At 40.8% G+C, this 19,398-nt stretch overlaps 1 protein-coding gene across 5 annotated transcripts in view; it reads right to left on the reverse strand.

Moving 5' to 3' along the window:
• Window positions 1-17,798, reverse strand: part of LOC125485953 (E1A-binding protein p400-like) — a 20,166-nt gene extending 2,368 nt beyond the window's left edge. The window contains exons 1-8 of one of the 5 annotated variants that reach the window (XM_048611557.1): window positions 17,587-17,798; window positions 16,000-16,148; window positions 14,442-14,555; window positions 8,458-8,653; window positions 6,937-7,103; window positions 3,585-3,737; window positions 2,824-2,901; window positions 2,220-2,297 (exon numbers count right to left, since the gene is read on the reverse strand). In XM_048611557.1, coding sequence (XP_048467514.1) covers window positions 2,220-2,297; window positions 2,824-2,901; window positions 3,585-3,737; window positions 6,937-7,103; window positions 8,458-8,653; window positions 14,442-14,555; window positions 16,000-16,148; window positions 17,587-17,683 — 1,032 coding nt within the window. In that variant the 5' untranslated portion in view covers window positions 17,684-17,798. The remainder of the gene's footprint in view (window positions 1-2,219; window positions 2,298-2,823; window positions 2,902-3,584; window positions 3,738-6,936; window positions 7,104-8,457; window positions 8,654-14,441; window positions 14,556-15,999; window positions 16,149-17,586) is intronic. The other 4 variants (XM_048611560.1, XM_048611558.1, XM_048611559.1 and 1 more) reach the window with 4 other exon arrangements.
• Between the last annotated feature and the right edge of the window lie 1,600 nt (window positions 17,799-19,398).

Raw genomic sequence — 19,398 nt, forward strand, 5'->3', positions numbered from 1 at the left:
CGTCAACTTTCCTGCTCCTCTGATGCTGCCTGGCCTGCTGTGTTCCTCCAGCTCCACAATTTGTTATCTCTGACTCCAGCATCTGCAGTTCTTGCTATCTCATGGCGAACCTGTGTTTTGTTTTACTTAAAATACCGAAGGAAGCAAATGGCCATAATACTGAAGCTTGAATATTATAGTTTAGATTAAAAGGAGGAAGCTTACAGGTCAATTAACTGAATGGAACAAATTCAAAGTAATTTTGACAGACATGAAATAATACTGCACAGATTTGTATGCAAAGTAGATAACAAAATGTCTTGTTTCTGTGATGTAAATAACATATAAATTCAAGAACTTGCAAATCAGTTACTGATTCACCCTAAACAGGAGTACTCAATTAGAACTGCTAACGGCACTACTTGGTACTGCATAACCGGCTCAACTGTTGATTGACTGAGCACAGACCTGAAACATCAACTCGTTCTGTCTACACAGATGCTGCCTGACTTCTAAGCATTTCAAGTATTTGCAATTTTTGATTCAGATTTCCAACATCTGTTTTTTGTTGGTGTTCACTGAGATTGACAATTTAATCCAGATAGTTTTGAAATGCTAATGTTGATTATTTCATCTGTCTGTTCATTTGCTGTTGTAAGATCAGCTGGTCGCAGTTCACAACCTCCACAGAGAAGCTGGTGGTCAAGATTAAAATCTTTAAAATTCCAACAACTTATGGTAAACTCCCAAAAGAACCACGATTAGATCCAACTTGTGTACTGTAAACAGTTCTGGTCTCCATGTAATAAAAAAGATAGAGATGCTGGAGAAGAAGTAAAATAGATTTGCAAGGAAGATATCTGAGCTGAGAGGCTATAACTTTCAGGAAAGGCTGAACAGGCTGGGCTGCTTGCTCTAGGTAAAAGAAGGTTGAGAGTTACCTGATAGAGGTCTTTAAAATTATGAATGGGTTGGAAAGGAAGAGAACTTTACTTGTGAGAATATCCAAAAGCGCAAAAATAAAACACTGTCACCAATGAATCAAGGAAGAAATCTGAGAACCATCTTCATCCAGAGAAGCAGCAGTTGAGACAAATATTACAGATGTGTTTAAGGGGAAGCTAGAATTGGGATGAAGAAATGGGAAATGCTGTTAGGATGAGATGAAGAGGAGTCAGAGGAGGCTTGCATGGAGCATAAATGCTGGGTGATATTGCCTGTTCTTGTACTCTAGAGTCCTGTAATTCTACACAATTCTGGATTTCAGTCTATCCTGAGCAATGTTGCTCACTAACTTCCCACTGAGGGTCACAATCCAGAGTGACGGGACATAGGTTAGCATCTTTAGTTCCCATACGGCTGGTTGGATCTAATAGCGGACAGAACAGAATCCGGGCAAGTCCTAGCAGGAATAAAGCAACCAATTCAGGGCAACACACTTTATAAAAGACTAAAAAGCACTTAGGAGAGGGTGCAAAAGAGGTTTGCTAGAATAGTATCAGGGTGAGAGACTTCAGGCACGCAGGAAGATTAGGGAGACTTAAGTTGCTGTCTTTAAAACAGAGGAAGTTAAGAGGACATCTGCTAAGAGATTTTCAAAATCGTAAAGAACTTCAATCAAGTAAATAAAGAGAAACTGTTTCCAGTAGCAGAAATACCAGTAACCAGAAGACACAGATATAAGACAAGTGGCAGAAGAAGCATAAGGATATATGAGAAATTCCTTTTGCAGCAAGTGGTTATCATCTGGAATACACTGCTGCAAGTTGTGAAAGGAGGTTCAACAGTAACTTTCAAAAGGCAATTTACAAATTATTGAAAAAAAAACTAATATTGTAGGCTTAGGCAAAAGAACCAGGAGGAGGGACCACTTGGATAGCTTTTTGAAAGAGCTGCTACATACATGATGGACTGAAGGATGTTCTTTCGCACTGAGAGATTCTAAAATTTAGGATCAAACATGGATGTTTCTTTTGGTCTTGGGGTCTCCTTCATCAACCCATCTCAAAACAGAGATTGCAAGTTACAGGTACCAGAAGAGTGGAAAGAGAGGCATGTAGAAGATTAGCAGAACCATTAAGTGCAAAGCGTACAGAGGTAAAAGGGAAAGCAACAGAGAAAACAAAAGTCAGATTTCTTCTTTTACATCATGGAAAGGTAGCAGCCGGTAGAACATGTGCAAAGTCCAATAGCTTCATCTGTGCAGAGAATGTAGATAGGCATGAGGAGGCGAAGAGTACCTGCTGGGCTGTCGATACCATCTGCTGGATACTCCCCACGGTTGCTTGCTGTTGAACCATTTGTGGAAGTTTTGTAACCTATTGAACAACAGCAATTTATTTTAATTTTTTCACCCTTCAAGGTTTCCAAGCATGCAAGATTTCAGGCACTTTAAAGCATCATTTCTTCTGCAGTCTTCGAGTTAACAGAGGAATGTAAAATTGTAAAAAGAAAGTAGGGCAGTGTTAACAAATTACATTTGTCATTCTGAGGGGCCACTGACAAAGAGCAAATGGTAGTGCTGGGTCAGAATAAAGCTTTCTTATGTAAAATAAGAGTATAACCTGGCTCTGGAAAAAAGCAGCGTGAGAAATACACCATGAGTCTCGAACAGCAAGGAACAAAACCACTTTGTCTCAATGTGATGTGTAATGGTTAAGGAGTTCTGTCGTATTGAATGGTGTCAACTTCATCAGGTTTGATATACACTTGCATATGTGAATAACAGGGTGAAGTGCAAACTCTTGTTATAAAACACAGCCACTCTTCCAGTCACCTGCAAACTGAAGGGACTGGCTAAAGTTTCCAAACTTTAGAGTAAATGAATAATGATTTTCAACTTACTAATCTATTAAAGCCACTTTGTTTATTAAACAACCGTGCGACGAACACACTCGAGGTATCAGCTGAGGATGAAGAATCCTGTTAAGATAATATTCATGTTTTCACCAAAAAGGATCAGGTTCAGGGCAGTAAATTACGACTATTGGCCTCCATTCATAATACAAGAATGAGTAGTCTATGTCTATTGACTTAGTTTTGCAATACAGAGGATAGTCGTAATAAAATGAGCAGCAAGATGCTGCGTAATTAACTGAGATTCAGACACAGGTTACATACTCTTACAATTCACTGAATTACTTACTTGCTGGTTATTAACCAAGAGTTTCTTGTAAAGATGGAAAAACAGACATAAGCCTCTCAGATACAGCACTGCCTGCAAAATGGATGTTTCTTGCCAATCTCTAGTGCCCTTAAGGTGGGCCTTTAGGTGGCCCTTAAGGTGGACTGTAGCAGCTTGAGTGATTTGCTCAGCCACTTCAGATGGCTGGTGCAACACTGGAGTTGTATATAGGCTCAGATTAATTAAGGATGGCAGATCTCCTTTCCTAAAGGGCACTGGTGAACCTGTTGAGATCTGTTTTTTTAATTTTACAACAATCCAGTAGCATCACAGTCATTTTTGCTCAGCATCTTTACTTTTCCAAATGATTTATCCTACGTTTTAAATTCTCAAACTGCTACAGTGGGATTTGAAGTTGCACTTCCTAGCTTATGGTTCAGTAGCATAACCTGTGTTACGCTGTAATGCTTGCATTAGTTACCTGAATTTGTGCCTGCATCTGTTGAGTTCCTGTAGGCTTCTGAGTCTGAGCACTCAAGAACTGTGGCTTCATTCCTGATTGGAGCTGGGCAGTGGTATAAGTGACTTTCTGTTGCTGTTGCTGTTGTGATTGAACTGTAACCTGTTGAGTTATCTGAAATGGAATGCAAATTGAAAATTAGCACAGCATTGTTTTTACCCAACTTGTGCACCCTAACTACACTGCTGCAGAATAAGCCTGCTTTGGTTTTTAAAATGTCAACGTTACAGATGATATAGGTCTATGCTTTCTGAAGTCCAACTCCCACCCATCACCCAAAAGCGATATACAAAACTCCGAACGATCACTGCCTCCCCTCTCGCCCCACTCTCAAACTCTCTCATCTCCACCAACAGTAGTGCAAAGCAAAATAAAAACTGAAAACATGGCAAACTTCAGAAAGTCAGGCAGCATCTGTGGAGTGAGAGAAACAGAAAGAAAGAAAGGCCATCAACCTGAAACCTTAACTGTGTTTCTCTCTCCAAAGATTGTGCCAGACCTGAGTATTTTGAGAATTTTCTGTTTTTGTTTCAGATTCCAACAACTGCAGTAGTTTTGCTTATGTTTTGAGGCAACTAAATGTTTCATATCTTCACTGATTTTAGTTCCCTCTTCATCAAAGGGCATTAACCCCATGGGTGGCTGGACATCACATCCTTCCCAGCTCCAGCAGCTTTAAGTGTATTACTATATGTATTGACCCTGAAAGCAAAAGTCAGCATGCTAGGCTGGAACACCATGTCCCGGTGCTGGCATAGAGTCATAGAGTAATACAGCATGGTAATACAACAGGCCCTTCGGCCCAAACTGGTCCATGTTGACCATGCTGCCCACTCAGCTCGTTCCAACTGCCTGCATTTGGCCCATATCCCTCTAAACCCTTCCAATTCATGTACCTATTCAAATGTTTTTTAAAATGTTGCTATTGTACCTGCCTCAACCGCTTTCTCTGGCAGATTATTCCACATACGCACCACTCTGTGTGTGAAGAAGTTGCCGCTCAGGTCCACCTTAAATCTTCCTCCTCTCACCTACGCCCCTTTAGTTTTCAATTCCCATCCTTGGGAAAAAGACTATATGTATTCATCCTATTTATGCCCCTTATGATTTTATACACTTCAATAAAGTCAACCCACAATCTCCTACGTTCCTAGGAATAAAGTCCTACCCTGACCAACCTCTCCCTATAGCTCAGGCCTACTAGCCCTGGCAACATCCTCATAAATCTTCTTTGCACACTTTCCAGCTTAATTATGTCTTTCCTATAACAGGGTGACCAAAACTGTACACAATATGCCAAGCACGGCCTCACTAACAACTTATACAACTGTAACATTACATCCCAACTCCTATACTCAATGCCTTGACTGATGAAGGCCAGCATGCCAATTGCCTTCTTCACCACCCTGTCTACCTGTGACACTGCTTTCAACAAACTATGTACTTGTACCCCTAAGTCGCTCTGTTCCACAACACTCCTCAGGACCTTACCAATTACTGTACAAGTCCTACCTTGGTTTGACTTTCCAAAGTGCAACATCTCACACTTACTTGTATAGAATTGCATTTGCCAAACTTCAGCCCACTTCCCCACCTTACTATCAACGATACATCCTAAATTTGTATCGTCTGCAAACTTATTAATCATGCCTTGTACATTCACATCCAGATCATTTAAGAAAATAGCAGATAACAAAGGTCCCAGCAAAGACCTCTGTGGCACACCACTAGTCACAGGCCTCCAGTCTGAGAAACAACCTTCAACCATCACCCTCTGCTTCCTACCATGGAGCCAGTTTTGAATCCAAAAAGCTAGCTCTCCCTGGATCCCATGCGACCTAACCTTCATGACTAGCCTGCACTGTGGGACCTTGTCAAAGGCCATACTAAGTAAACACTGAGGAGAAATATTCATTAAAAATGTCCCTCATCTCCTGTGGCTCCACAGATAGACAGCCATGGTGATCTTTTTGCTCCTTTGATCTCTTTCTTAAGTGTAGTCCCACATTTTTTATAGTCATCTACGGATTCACGAGCCCAATAGCTTAAACCCAATATAGGCCTTCTTCTTTTTCCTGACCAGAGCCTCAATATCCCTAGTCAGCCAGGGATCCCTAAACCTGCCAGCTTTTCTCTTCACCCTAACAGGGACATAATACTGTCCCTGTACTCTTGATATCACACTTTTAAAAGCCTCCAATTTGCAAGTCATTCGTTTTCCTTCAAGCAGGCTCACCCAATTGACCGCTGCTAGATCCCACATAATGGCCCCAAAGTTGACCCTGTTCTGTTTTAGCACCTTAACCTGTGGACCTGTCCTATCTTTTTCCATAACTATATTAAAACTAAGAGAGTTATGGTCACTGGATCCAAAGTGCTCTCCAAATGACACTTCAGTCACTTGACCGGCCTTGTTTCCTAAGAGAAGGTCCCGTATTGCACCCTCCCGAGTAGGGCCCTCTACATATTGATTTAGGAAACTTTCTTTGACACATCTGACAAATTCCACCCCGTCCGGGTCTTTTACACTTTGGGTGGCCCAGTCGATACAGGGTCAATTAAAATCTCCAACTAATACTACTCTGTTGTTCCTACAGATATCTGCAATTTCTCTACACATCCGCTCCCTGCATCCTCTCCGGAACTGGCAAACAGTCAGCAGGGGCAGGAGCCCTGGATGACCTTCTCCTTCTTGAGTGACATCAGCCATCTCTCTGCAAAGACCAGGGCAAAAAAGTGGTTGTCCATTCAGAGGTACACACTCTCAGGTACCTGCTGACAGCATCCCGCTGCTGTCTGAGCATGTTATAGCCACCAAGCATCACTTCCTCGTTTTGTTAAGCCTCCATCATCCACCCATCCAACTTTCCTCCTTTATCTTCTGTGTTCACTCTCAATTTAGCCCTCACTTGTTGCCAGGTTAAAACTGTTGGGTTTTGGTTTCCACTGTCTATATTTGGTTTTCTTTCTCTCTCTGTAACTGTACTTAGCAACGGTTTTGATTTCTGAATGTGATTCTACTCTTGATTTAACCTGCTTATTTAGGTTTCTGTCCGTCCAGCTGGTTCTGTGCATCCTCTTCCATCCACATCTCAAAAGCTACAAGTCTCCTCTCCTCTCATCTATGAGACATGCATACCAAAAAAAAGTTCACAAATTGCTGATGGTGAAAACTCAGTGAATTATTTACCAGGCAGGGTGTGGGAGAAGCAAATATAAGTTAAATAACCAATAGTCATAGAGTTTTTGTCCTGCCTCTCCCCAGCAACCCCAATAACAATTTATAGAAAGTATTAAAAGGTAGGACTTGTACCTTCTGTTGTGCAGTGATTGCTGCAGCCTGCAAAGCTGCTTGTCCCTGTGTCACTTGGGCCTGGCCTGCTTTCTGCTGCTGCTGTTGCTGTTTGAGTTTCAGAAGCTGCTGTACTTGCATTTGTGAAAAGTGCTGTGGTATGGCTGTCTTCACTACTGTCTGCCCTCCTGCAGAGAGTCAAGGTAATGGTTATGGTCAGGGAATGTTTGCAAATCTGAACAAGGCATTTACGTCAAAACACCAACTGAATATAACTGAAGTGTATTAATTTCCATCAAAATATTTCCGAGGCACTTCTTAAAAGGATAAAACACACATTATGACAACAAGTGCATGAATGAAGTTAGTGCTAAGTTCACATGTATCAAGTTAGGAGAGGTTAAGAATTTGGAGATACTTGCAAATGAGGAGGCCATGAATAGTCAGGGTACAGGGCTAAAGAAAGAGGTCTGTGTTTTGGGGGGAGAGCTCTTCCTAGGACTACAATTACCCCACATTAATGCAGGATTATGCAAGCAGCATCATTACAGTGTGAGGGGAGAGCATGGGGACGGAGTGTTTGAAAATATGAATTGAAGTTTGAGATCCAGAAGAATGTCATGGAATTAGGGGGAAGAAGTCTGATGGTTGTATTGCAGAGGCAGAGATCTGTACAACTGCAATGGATTCAATAGCACCAGTGAAGTGAGGGTCTGAAACAGGTTCCAAATTAGGCAGCAACAAGGAGGGAAGACAGAAGTATGTTGTTTGGAAAGCTGGGAACTGAGCACTACTGAAAGGGCATTAAAAGGGAGCAGAGTACTCCCACAATCAGATGCATCATGCACTGCTGTGGGGATTGTAAACAATCTCCTAGGCTTGAAATACTCTGCTTACTTAAGAAAATATTGATGATTTACACTTCAAGTGTTCACGCATGATTCCCTTTGGAGAACACAACATGAGGAAGCCTCTCATGAGGCAGGTGGTTAAAACTACACCGTTTCCCCTTCATGCGTCTCTCAGAACTGGAGAAGACGTATTCAGTATTGGACATATCTCTCCAAAGGCAATGAACACTTTTAAATCCCATGTAAGCAAAGTCATTTGTCTGTTTCCAATTTGTTGCTTTGGTATAAAATCATAAAATGCATGATGCAAGGGGCCATTCAGCTTATCAAGACTGGGCCAGCTCTCTGGTAGAGCTATCCAATTAATCCCAATCCCTTGCTCTTTTCCCATAGCCCTCCAAATCTCTTCCCTTGAAGCAATTACCAATTCCTTTTCTAAAGTCATTCCTGAATCTGTTTCCACCATTCTCACAGACACTGCGTTCTAGATCAGAATAACACGCTGTGCAAAAACAAAACATTTCCTCATGCCACCTCTGGTTCTTTTGTCAATGAACATCCAGGTATGCTCACAAACCCTCTTCTAGTGGAAGGAACTTGTCTCAGTTCTACAGCTGTGTCAATCTAAACAAATGAATCCTATTGTCCTTCAAACAAGTTGATAATTCACAAGAATTTGCTTTTCAATTACCTGTTGATCCTTTCTGAGGTTGACTAATAGCCACACTGATTCCAGCAACAGTAACCGGAAGTGTCGTTACACCGGAGGAGACTACCGCGGTAGGGACAGACACAACTGGTGGTTTGGTGAGTGTAACCTGGGCAGTCTGAGCTGATTGTGCCTGAATCTGTCCCTGAGCTTGTAGCTGTGACGTAGAAACTCTAGCCTGAAGAAAACAAAATAAAAATCATATGTTTCGGAAAAATCTCAAAAATAGAAGTCTCACCGTCTTCAATGACACAGACTATCAAGAGACCAACAAATGTCACATGAAACGCAATGTGTAGAATTCCAGTACAGCTACAATGATAACATGAACCCTGTTATGGCACCTCATGTAAAAGATTTCTTCTGTGGTAGCAGTTGAGGATTTCAAGCTTACATGTGATGCTGAAACGAACACAAGTATATGTAAATTAATATTGTAACATTTACCTGTTAAATAACCTTAGATAAATAATCAATAAACTTAGCCCTATATAAACACAAAGTGTCAATTGATTTCTCTTTGCTTTCTCTGATTCTTTATCACTTCGAAATTAAGTTTTTTAGGGTCCTTTCTACTTGAAAAACTACATTGATTTGACAGTGACATTGAGACTTACTTTACTGACTTCAACAGGAAACTATTTCAGGCATCGTACAGAATATTAAAGGAAAAGAAAAAGCTATTGAAATGCACTGAAGTTAAGTAACATTTAACAAATAATAGAGACTGATTCTTAGAAGAGTACTGACACAAAACAACGCAAATTTAGAGATAAATAAGGAAGTTTAATATTGTGAATTATGTAATTTTTGGATCTTTATCACAGGTTCACTAGGATGACACCCAGTATGGAGAGAATGTCTTATGAGCAAAGGTTAAACATGTTGGGGCTCTGCTCACTGGAGTTTAGAAGAATATAAGGTGATCTCATTGAAACATCTATTCTTCAGGGGCTTGACAGCTTAAATGCTGAGAGAATATTTCCTCTCATGGATCAAAAGGTATAGTCTCAGAATGCTGGGGTGCCAATTTAAGACTGAGACAAAGAGGAACAACTTCTCTAAGAAAGTGAGTGTCTTTGGAACTCCTTGTCACAGATAATTGTTGGAGCTGAGTGCTTGCGTATATTTAAGGCTGAAATTAGGGAATCAAGGGTTATGTTGTTGTCTCGCTCGCCAAGCTGGCTTGTTTTCATTCAGACGTTTTGTTACCATGGTGGGTAATATCATCAGTGAGGCCTCCAATGAAGCGATGTTGTTCTACCCTGCTTGAAATTTATACTATCTGGCTAAATTCAAAAACCTGTTGTCTTAGTTAAAAATGCCGCTTGGTCTGCTATTGGTACAGCCTTTCAATACAAATCTTTCAATCCGGGTGCTCTCTGTACTTGCAAACTTTCAAGCCGCTCACAGACATCTCCAAGCAGAGAAAAAAAACACAACCTTTTAAGTAGACCACACAATGCTTCTTCCCCTACAAACACTAAATATTAACGCCCTGCCTCTCAATCCACAAATACTCGACCCGACTTCAGAACACCTCCCCCCCTAAGTAAAAAACCCATCATTATGAAAAGATGGCTTCGTTTTTTTCTTCTAAAACCTTAATTCCATTAAATTGCTTGATCCAGAGGTCATTAATCTAGAGTTACATATTTTACACTAATTTCATTTATATATAACATTGAACACTACTGTTTCTATCTTAAATAAACATTTTTCTTTTAAACCTGCAATAAAACACCCGCAGCAACATTTTCATGACCCCCAACATGTACCATTTGTAAATTAAATGCTGGTAACATGAGACTCCAATGAAATAATCTGGTGTTCTTGTCCTTAAATCCTTCCAAAAAATGTCAAAGCACTGTGATCGGTGTACGCAATCGTCTCTGATGCACTGTTTGCAACGTAAACATTAAAATGTTGTAAGGCTAGAACCAAACTTAATAATGCTTGTTCAATGGTTGCATCTCTTTCCTGGTGGATATGGAGTTTTTTTTAACAAATAACCAATTGGCCTTTCAATACAACAATCATCCCCCTGTAACAACACAGATCCCAACCCTACATCACTTGCACCAATGGCGACTTGGAAGGGTTTCAAGAAATTTGGCATGGCTAAAACTGGTGCAGTGATTAGCACTGCTTTTAAATTCTAAAATGCCTCCTGGCATTGTTCTGTCCACTGAAATTTTGTTTTCTTTCTTAACAAATCCGTCAACGGTGTCACCACGCTACTAAAGTTTGGCACAAATTTCCTGCAGAATCCACGCAATCCTAAAAATCATAGCACCTCCTTCTTCGAGGATGGTCTTGGAAAATTCCTTGATGGCCTTCATCTTCACATTTCTCAGGGTCATCTGTCCGTATCCGATGCTGTGCCCCAAGAATGTCACTTCTGCCTTCGCGGATTCGGATTCTGCCAAATATTATGATGAACTTTGCCTCTCAAACTGCTCTACCGAATGCTCCATATTATTTTTCCACGAATCGCTAAAGATTACTAAGTCATCTATGTAGATGGCACAATTAGTCAATCCTGCAATAACTCTGTTCATAAGCCTTTAAAAAGTGGCTGGTGCATTCTTAATTTCAAAGGGCATTACTTTAATTTGATACAGCCCATTTGGGGTTACAAAAGCAGAAACATCTTTCGCTCTCTCCAACAAAGGTACTTGCCAGTAACCACAAAGTAAGGCCAACTTTGTGATGTACGCAGTTTGTCCTCCACGTGCTGCACAGTCCTCCAGCCTTGGAATTGGGTAGGAGTCAGATTTGGTCACAGCGTTAACCTTCCGATAATCCATACCGAATCGTTGAGTACCATCAGATTTGGGAACCAACACAATTGGCGAACTCCGCTCACTTTGACTCGACTCGATGATGTCTTCTTGGAGCATCGCTTCCACTTCCTTCTCTACCTGCACTGCTTTGAGAGGATTAATCGTGTACGGGTGTTGTTTTATTGGAACAGCTTTCCCTACATCAGCATCATGTGCTATTTGCATTAGTCCTTCCCATTCCATTTCCACATATATCCTCATAGCACTGTCCCAAGTCTTTCAATTCAGTTCTCTGTTCCTGGGACAGACAGCTCACTACCCTATCCCATTCCTTAAGGGTTTCCTAATTATTCAATTTCTATCCCTCATGGAATACAATCGCTGTCAGAAGCTAGATTTCAATTTATGTGCTCACGTGCATTCAACCACCATCTCAGCTGCTCTTCTCGCTGTTTTAACTTTCTGTTCCTCAACATAAGTTCTTAGCCCTTCTGGAAGTGAGTTTCTAAACTCCTCCAGCAGAATAGCATCTCTAGGAACCTCATGTCTTTTCTATCTTTAATCCGTTCATCAATCTATCGAAGTTGCTGTGGTTAATTCTTTCAAATTCGATACACATCTGACATTCCTTTATCACGTTTCTGAACCGTTGTCTGTATGCTTCTGGTACCAATTTGTAGGTACTCAAAATAGCTTGTTTAACACCTTCATTGTTTCCTGACACCGCCTCCGACGGCACTGCAAACACATCACTAGCCCTGCTTACCAACTTGGTGTGAATTAACATTACCATGTACCCTTTGGCCAGTTCATCTGTTTAGTCAATTTCTCAAAAGGAAATGTAAAAAGTCTTCTACATCTTTTTCATGGAATTTTGGTAATGTTTTGACATATTTGTACATATCACTTCAGGTCTTTGGCTACAATGGGTTTGTTCATCATCGCCCTCCTCCTCACTAAGCCTATCTTCTACTTACATTTCCATCATTTTAAGTCAGCTAAACTGCCTAATTTGCAACTTCCGAAGTTCAAACACTCTTTTTGTCTTTCCACTGCTTGTAACCACAATTCAAACAGTATCAGTTCCTTTTCAAGCTGCTCATCTACAACTGAATCCTAGCCATTTCCAAAGATTATTATGGCATTTCCAGCAAATGTAAGTGTCGGGGTGTTGCTGTAATTACCTCTTCTTTTCTCACAGACAAAGTCAACCCCAACTCCAGCTTGCCTGCCGCTTACAGCAGCTATTCCTTGTTTACCCTTTGTAAAATCCCCAAAGTCATTTATTCCAGCCCCAGGAAACACTTAGTGACTGAAAGAGGCATGACCTCACTTTTGACTTAACCAACAAAAAGCAACCAAAATTAAATAGATTGTCCACTTCTCACCTACGTTTTATTTAAAGATCCAAGATACTAGCCCCCAAGAACATTTAAATTTGCTGGGACCTTTCGCACCTTAATTCTGTTTAAATCTGTCCAGATCTATCCAAATCCATCCAAATCCCGGTCCCAATCTGTCCCAACCTGTCCAAATCGTGGAACTGAGCTGGCCAAATCCCAGACCCAAGCCCCCAGTCTGTTGGAGGTTGACGACCGCCCCCCACCCCACTCCGAGAGAAAAAGTAGAAAAAACCCAAACAGGAGCACCTCACCCTATAATATATCAAAAGGGGTGTGAAAAGGGTGCAATCCGTCTTTCAGCAACTTCTAGTGGTTAAATCAAATAAATCCTTGACACTCACTTCACAATCAGCAAGTAACAATTTATTTAACTCTAACAGTAAACAAATTAACTAAACTATTAACAAACCAAACAAATCCCTTCTAACTACTAACTACTTACTACTTCTGAATAATGCAAGATTCTAATGGTACGCTGTTCCAATAAATACAAGTCCCACTTGTATAACAAAACAATAGAATTTAGTCTCCTGAAATTCCAGCCAGGTTACATCTTCCAGAATGTTCTATGCCTTTTCCGTCGATTCTTCGGTCAGGAATGCTTTCTCTGAATTCTTCTGTCAAGAATCCTAGCTAGGAGTGCTATAGTACCATTTTGAATAGATGGTGCTTTCTCCAAGAGCGAAGAGCAGTTATGTCTAGCAGATGGCAGTTAGCTCTGCTGATCTTCCAACTGCTCCCTTCTTCCATACTCCTGATGACACATCAATTTCTTACAATCAGATTGGTCTTAGGTTGTCAAAACCATCAGATTCAAATTTGATAGGTTTTTGTTATCTAACTGCCTGGTTCAAATTGATTGAATTAAATGAAATTCAAAAACCTGTTGTCTTGGTAAAAACGCTGCTTGGTCTGCTATGGTACGGCCTTTCAATACAAATCTTTCAATTCGGGTGCTCTCTGTACTTGCAAACTTTCAAGTTGTTCACAGACATCTCCAAGCATAGAAAAAACATAATCTTTTAAAAGGGACTACGCAATGATCTCCCCCCAGCATTCTACAACCACCAACATTTTACAAATACCACATTCTAATGTCCTGCCTCCCATTCCACAAATACTCTACCCAACTTTGCAACAGTGATGAACAAAGATGGTGGGTGAAAGGATTTTGGAAAGCTATTTTAGGTACAGACAAGCTGTCACCTTGATCTTTGTTCTGGGACTTTGGAGTGCATAGATTTTAGAAACAGAAAAGAAAGTTGGATAGCTAAATTTAAGCTTTTCTAGTAACATTTCCAATTGTTTACAACAAAACCTTGGTGGCAAGGAAGGGATAGTTAAAACTTCACAACAGAAGGTCCGAGGGTTGAGCAGCAGGCTTGATCTATCTGATCCCCACCCTACAATAAATGCACATGTTTCCACTTTAGCTTTGGAGGGTTTGGGAACACCTGAGTACCTACATTGGTAATATAAGGGCTCTTATTTACAGGAATAATTTGCTGACTTTACATTTTTTATCCTACTTTTATCCTTTTTATCTCCTGAAGTTCCCAGCCTGAATACTGACCTGATGCTATTTTATGATGTGTTCTTTTAAATGCATATTTACACAAAAACATACAAAACCATTTCCTTTAACTTCATTTACTGACAAAACCGACTTATCAGGAAGATCGCATAAAGTTCTGAGAAACGCATTGTAATGATTTGTGTGAGCAATGAACCACAATCACACAGCAATTGCTGTATTTGTGATAAGGGTACAACTTACAATGCGGGCAACTGGGAGATTGGTCACAGCACCAGTGAGAACAGTATTCCTTTGTGTCACCTGAGCCAGCTGTTGTTGCTGCTGCTGTTTCTGCTTCAATTTTATTAACTGATCCTAATGAGGAAAAAGACTTAACTGAATTCCATCCATTTACATAATGACAACCAACAGCATATCACTTTACAATGAGGAACTCAAATTCCCAACAAGCAAGAGTAAAATAGCAAATGCAACTCATAAGGATCTTTCTAACTTGAAATGGATTAATACTGCAGACATTCACAATTGCCATAGGTATAAAAGTAAGATGCACGTAGAACTTGCCAAGCTTTGAACACAAATATTAATAATTATTTATAAGTCCTCAAATGACAGAAAGGGAGAGAGAAGAGAAAGAAGAAAGAACTTCCACAACAGCCGCATGTTCCAAAGTGCTATACAGGCAACGATGTACAGTACTTGGTGTAGTTCTAATACAGAAAATGTGGCAGCTAATTTACATTGTGAGAGCTTGCTCAAACAACAATGTGATCATGACTAGATCATTTGCTTTAATGATGTTGATTGAGGAATAAATGTTAGCTTGCACTCTAGACAGAATTTCGCTCTCCTCTGAAATAGTACCATGCCACCTTCCACCTACGCAAGACAACCAATGGGGTCTTGGGTTAACATCTCATCTCAGAAATGGAACCTCAGTACTGAGGGAGTGCTGCACTGTCTATCAATGGCAAATATGGCCTGGATCTTTTGCTCAAGTGCACGGAGCGGAACGAAAACTGACAGCTTTCTGAGTCAAAGGCAGTGAGCCATGGATGAATATTGATGCACAAATATACAAGGTGCTCATCTGCAGTTCCATCTTCTACATTAACCCACGTACACAGCTCAGGGGTCTCCATGAAAACATATCTTTGTGGTGACTGTATTGAATACTTGTATTGTAGGGGTTTAACAGCAATAATAGCTGTCAAAGTCAAGATGTATTAGCAATGGAAGTAGACATAAAAATGAAAATTGACCATAACGTTAAAATGTTTTGATGAAAGGTGTAACCCAAAGATTTCTTTTCACTGACATTTCCAGATGTTGAGGGGAGATGATGGCATTGTGATAATGTCACTGGACTAGCTATCAGAACCCCAGCTCAATGTTCTGCAAGCATGTGTTGAAGCCTACAATGACAGATGGTGAAATTTGAATTCAATCAAATCTGGAATAAAAACCTACCCTTAAGCAATCATGTAACTACTGTCAACTGTCGTAAAATCCCAGCTAGTTCACTAATACCCTTCAGGGAAGTAAAATCCACCATCCTTATCTGGTCTGGCCTACATGTGACTCCAGACACACAGCAAAGTGGTTGACTCTGAATGGCTCCCTGAGCAATAAGGGAGCAACAGTAAATGCTGGACTAGCTAGTGATGCCTACCTCCCATGAACAAATGGTTTAAAAAAGTAAGGTGCAACTGCAATATACGTTGGTTCATGTAGTCAAAATACAACAAACACATATCTTTTTGTGTATTTCAGACAGTAGCTGAGAGCTTAGACTTACCGGCAGTTTCTGGACTGTCTTCAGCTGGGCTGAAGTTTGAGACTGAGGCTGGATTTGTTGGACCTGTACTGGAGCTGTCTGGGGTTGCCTGAAGAGTTGTATTTGTGCCTGGGAGATGGGCTTTCCTGTGGTCAGTTGAATGCCTGTAGCTGAGGATATAAATGCAAACCATCAAGGCACGCTGATGGCAAAGACTCTGTCAGCTAGAGTTTTATTCATTGTCATTAGAATACCATTAAAACCAAGAGGAAATGTATAAAGTCAAACAATTTTTCTAAGTGTCAGTTCACACATTAAACCAAGCTTTAATTAGCATTGTAATCATCTACATCATTCTTACCATTTTCCTAACAATGTTGAATATCTTCTAAAACATGGGCCTAGATTATTACTGAGATGAGATGGCTTCAGGAGCCCTTTAAAAGGTGTTGGGGGGGGGGGGGGGGGGTCCTAATTTTCCGATCTCATTCAATTAAGAAACCCAGATGTGTTTTTTTTTAAAAAAGATAAGATCAAGGAAAGCACAGTAAGAGTGTCCTTTCTTTTGCAATGTCACTTACTGGAAGTTACATGTCTTTGGCTAATTGTTTAGATTTACTGGAAGTCATGTCTCTGAACGTATAACTGTCAGGGCTGTGGTCATTTGATATTGTTTTGAATTTCAGTTTAGCACAGCCTGTGAAGACACAAGACACCCAGGTCAGCCTTTATAACCTTTCTAAGTATCCCAAGTGAGAGATGCAATACCAAGACAGTTATTTCCCAGAAAGGCTTCCAGAAAACTGCCTCTTCACATCCTTAATGCTGCAGCTAACATTGTCCCAGAGGGACCACTACCCATGTCCAGTGACCTATCTACCTGTATAAGGACATCAGTTATTTGAGAAAAATATAAGAAAACTCCTTCGTAACTTAATCTAGCACGTTCCGTAAAACATAAGCTGTTTCCAAGATTAACTAAATCGCCAAACTAGAAACAAATCTCCCACATGCTTTCCATGACTGGAAACGTCACCTCAGGAACTAGTGAGGGTTCTTTTTAAAAGGACTGTAGTGGCTTGACACTCAGTACATCTGTCTGAGGGATAAAAATATTTGTGCGTTGAAATCAACACTTGGCCTATTGCTGTGCTCCAACAACTACATTGTTTTTGTGAACATCTTCTAATCTACTACAATTTTGACAAATTTGCATTCATAGATGGCCTTTAAATGCAGTAAAACATCTTACAGCACTTCACAAGTGGTTAAAATTAAATTACCGTCTGAACCACACATGGAGCTATGAAGGCAGATGACCAAAAGCTGGATCAAAGAGATGGGCTTCAGGGAGTGACATAAAAGGAAGAAAGACGTCAAGAGGTTTCGGGAATGAATTTATGAGGTGATGACCCTTCAAATTTAAGGTAATACACGATCCACCTTTAACATGCACTTAGAGTTAACATAGGTAATTACAGAGAAAGGCACTGAAAGGAACGAGCAGACATAGATCAAGGTTTATTTTGTACACATGTAGAAATCATTAAATTATTCAGTGATACAATTGTGAATTCGTGGCATGACAAAAGGCAATAACTGTCCAACCTGGGGTGACTTGCGTGACCAATGACCTGGTCTGGGACTGCACAGGAGTCAGGTTGGTAGTCACCACTGCTGCTGCTGTGGCTGTCACTGGGGCCATTGCAGCTCGGACACCCTGGTTGGCTGCTATGGCTACGACCTCTGTGGTAGCAGCAGACGTGGCCACGGTTCGCTGCTGAGCATGTACGACCTGGGCTGTTGTACCCCCTGCAGACTAAAGACAGATCAGAGATGTTAACACAAAACACCGTCCCTTCGTTCATCACACTGGGTTACACAACTGCTCTAATTTTTCATTTACTGGCTTTAAAGGTAAGGAAATGCAGGAGTGGTGTATAATGGGTAGCTGATCTAGAACACAGAATTGTACAGCACAGGAAAGGGCCCTTGGGCTCATGTTGTTGTGCTGGACATGATGCCAAATTAAACTAATCCCTTCTGCCTGCCCTTGGTCCATATCCCTCCATTCCTTGCATATTCATGTGCTTATCTGAAAGCCCTTTAAATGCCCACATTGTATCTACCTCCACCACCACCCCGGCAGCATGTTCCATACTCCTACCACTCTCAGTGTAGAAAACATGCCCCTCACATCTCCTTTGAACTTTCCCCCTCTCACCTTAAAAGAATGTCCCTCCAGTATTAGACATTTCAACTCTGGGAAAAAGATTCTGACTGTCAACCCTGTCTACATATCTCATGATTTTATAGACTTCTATCAAGTCTTCCCTCAGCCTCCACTGGTCCAGAGAAAACAACCCGAGTTTTTCTAGCCTCTCCTCATACCCTCTAATCCAGGCAGCTTCCTGGTAAACACCTTCTGCATCCTTTCCAAAGCCTCCACATCCTTCCTGTAATGGGGCAACCAGAACTGAATGCAATACTCCAAGTGTGGCTTAATCAAAGTCTTATAAAGCTGCAATACCAGCATTTTTGGCATCTCATACAGCTGAATTGTGGGGGCAGACACTCATCGTAACAGGTCACACCATTGTTGTGGCAAGCCCATGCTCACATTCTCGGTCCTCATCATGGTTCTCCTGCACTGCACTGAAAGGTGTGACATATGAAGCCAATGAGAGTATTCATCCAAAGAGGAGCAGCATTGGCTACATGAGGATCAGAACACGCAAGGAAATTACACAGTCAGGGGGCAGGTGAAATTTAAATGTAAAGAAAATGCATATTGCATCACATGAGGACAAAAAGATAATCCAGGAATAGATTAATACATAAATGGAAAGAGTATAACTTGCAATGAGAACAAATAAGATCTGGGAGTCCTGATTGAAAGTCAATTGAAATCATTTGCATCAAAAATTTGTTGTAGCGAGTAAGGCAAGTGAGATGTCAGGATGTACTGAAAGGTCAATATTGACCTGAAACAATGAGCTAATCTTGCCCCTTTATAAATGAATGGTGGAGGCAGACTTTAAACCATATACACACTGTTCTGATCACTGAAGTACAAAATAGGATATTAGAGTAATTAAAGAAAGAGAACAGAAAGGACAGATTAGATTATAATGGAGTGATTACATCAAGTGGTACGTTCTTCCGGGAGAGAAAAAGTGATTTAAGTATACACTTCAAGTGACTATGTAGTGAGCTGGTCCACTTTGCCCAGACAGTAAAGCTCGAAGATACATCTTGCACTTGAACAGGGAGAAAGTAAATTCAAATAATCTCAGGAAATATTGGGGACATTTCTTGGTCTCTTGGAAGGGAGTTAGGTGGGGTTGGCAGCAAATTTTAAAAACCTTGCAAGAGGGTTCCGTGATGTGGCTTCCCATTCCTCATAAATCTCCCAAATGT

Source organism: Rhincodon typus, chromosome 24, assembly GCF_021869965.1.
Source record: "Rhincodon typus isolate 14 chromosome 24, sRhiTyp1.1, whole genome shotgun sequence".
NCBI lineage: Eukaryota > Metazoa > Chordata > Chondrichthyes > Orectolobiformes > Rhincodontidae > Rhincodon > Rhincodon typus.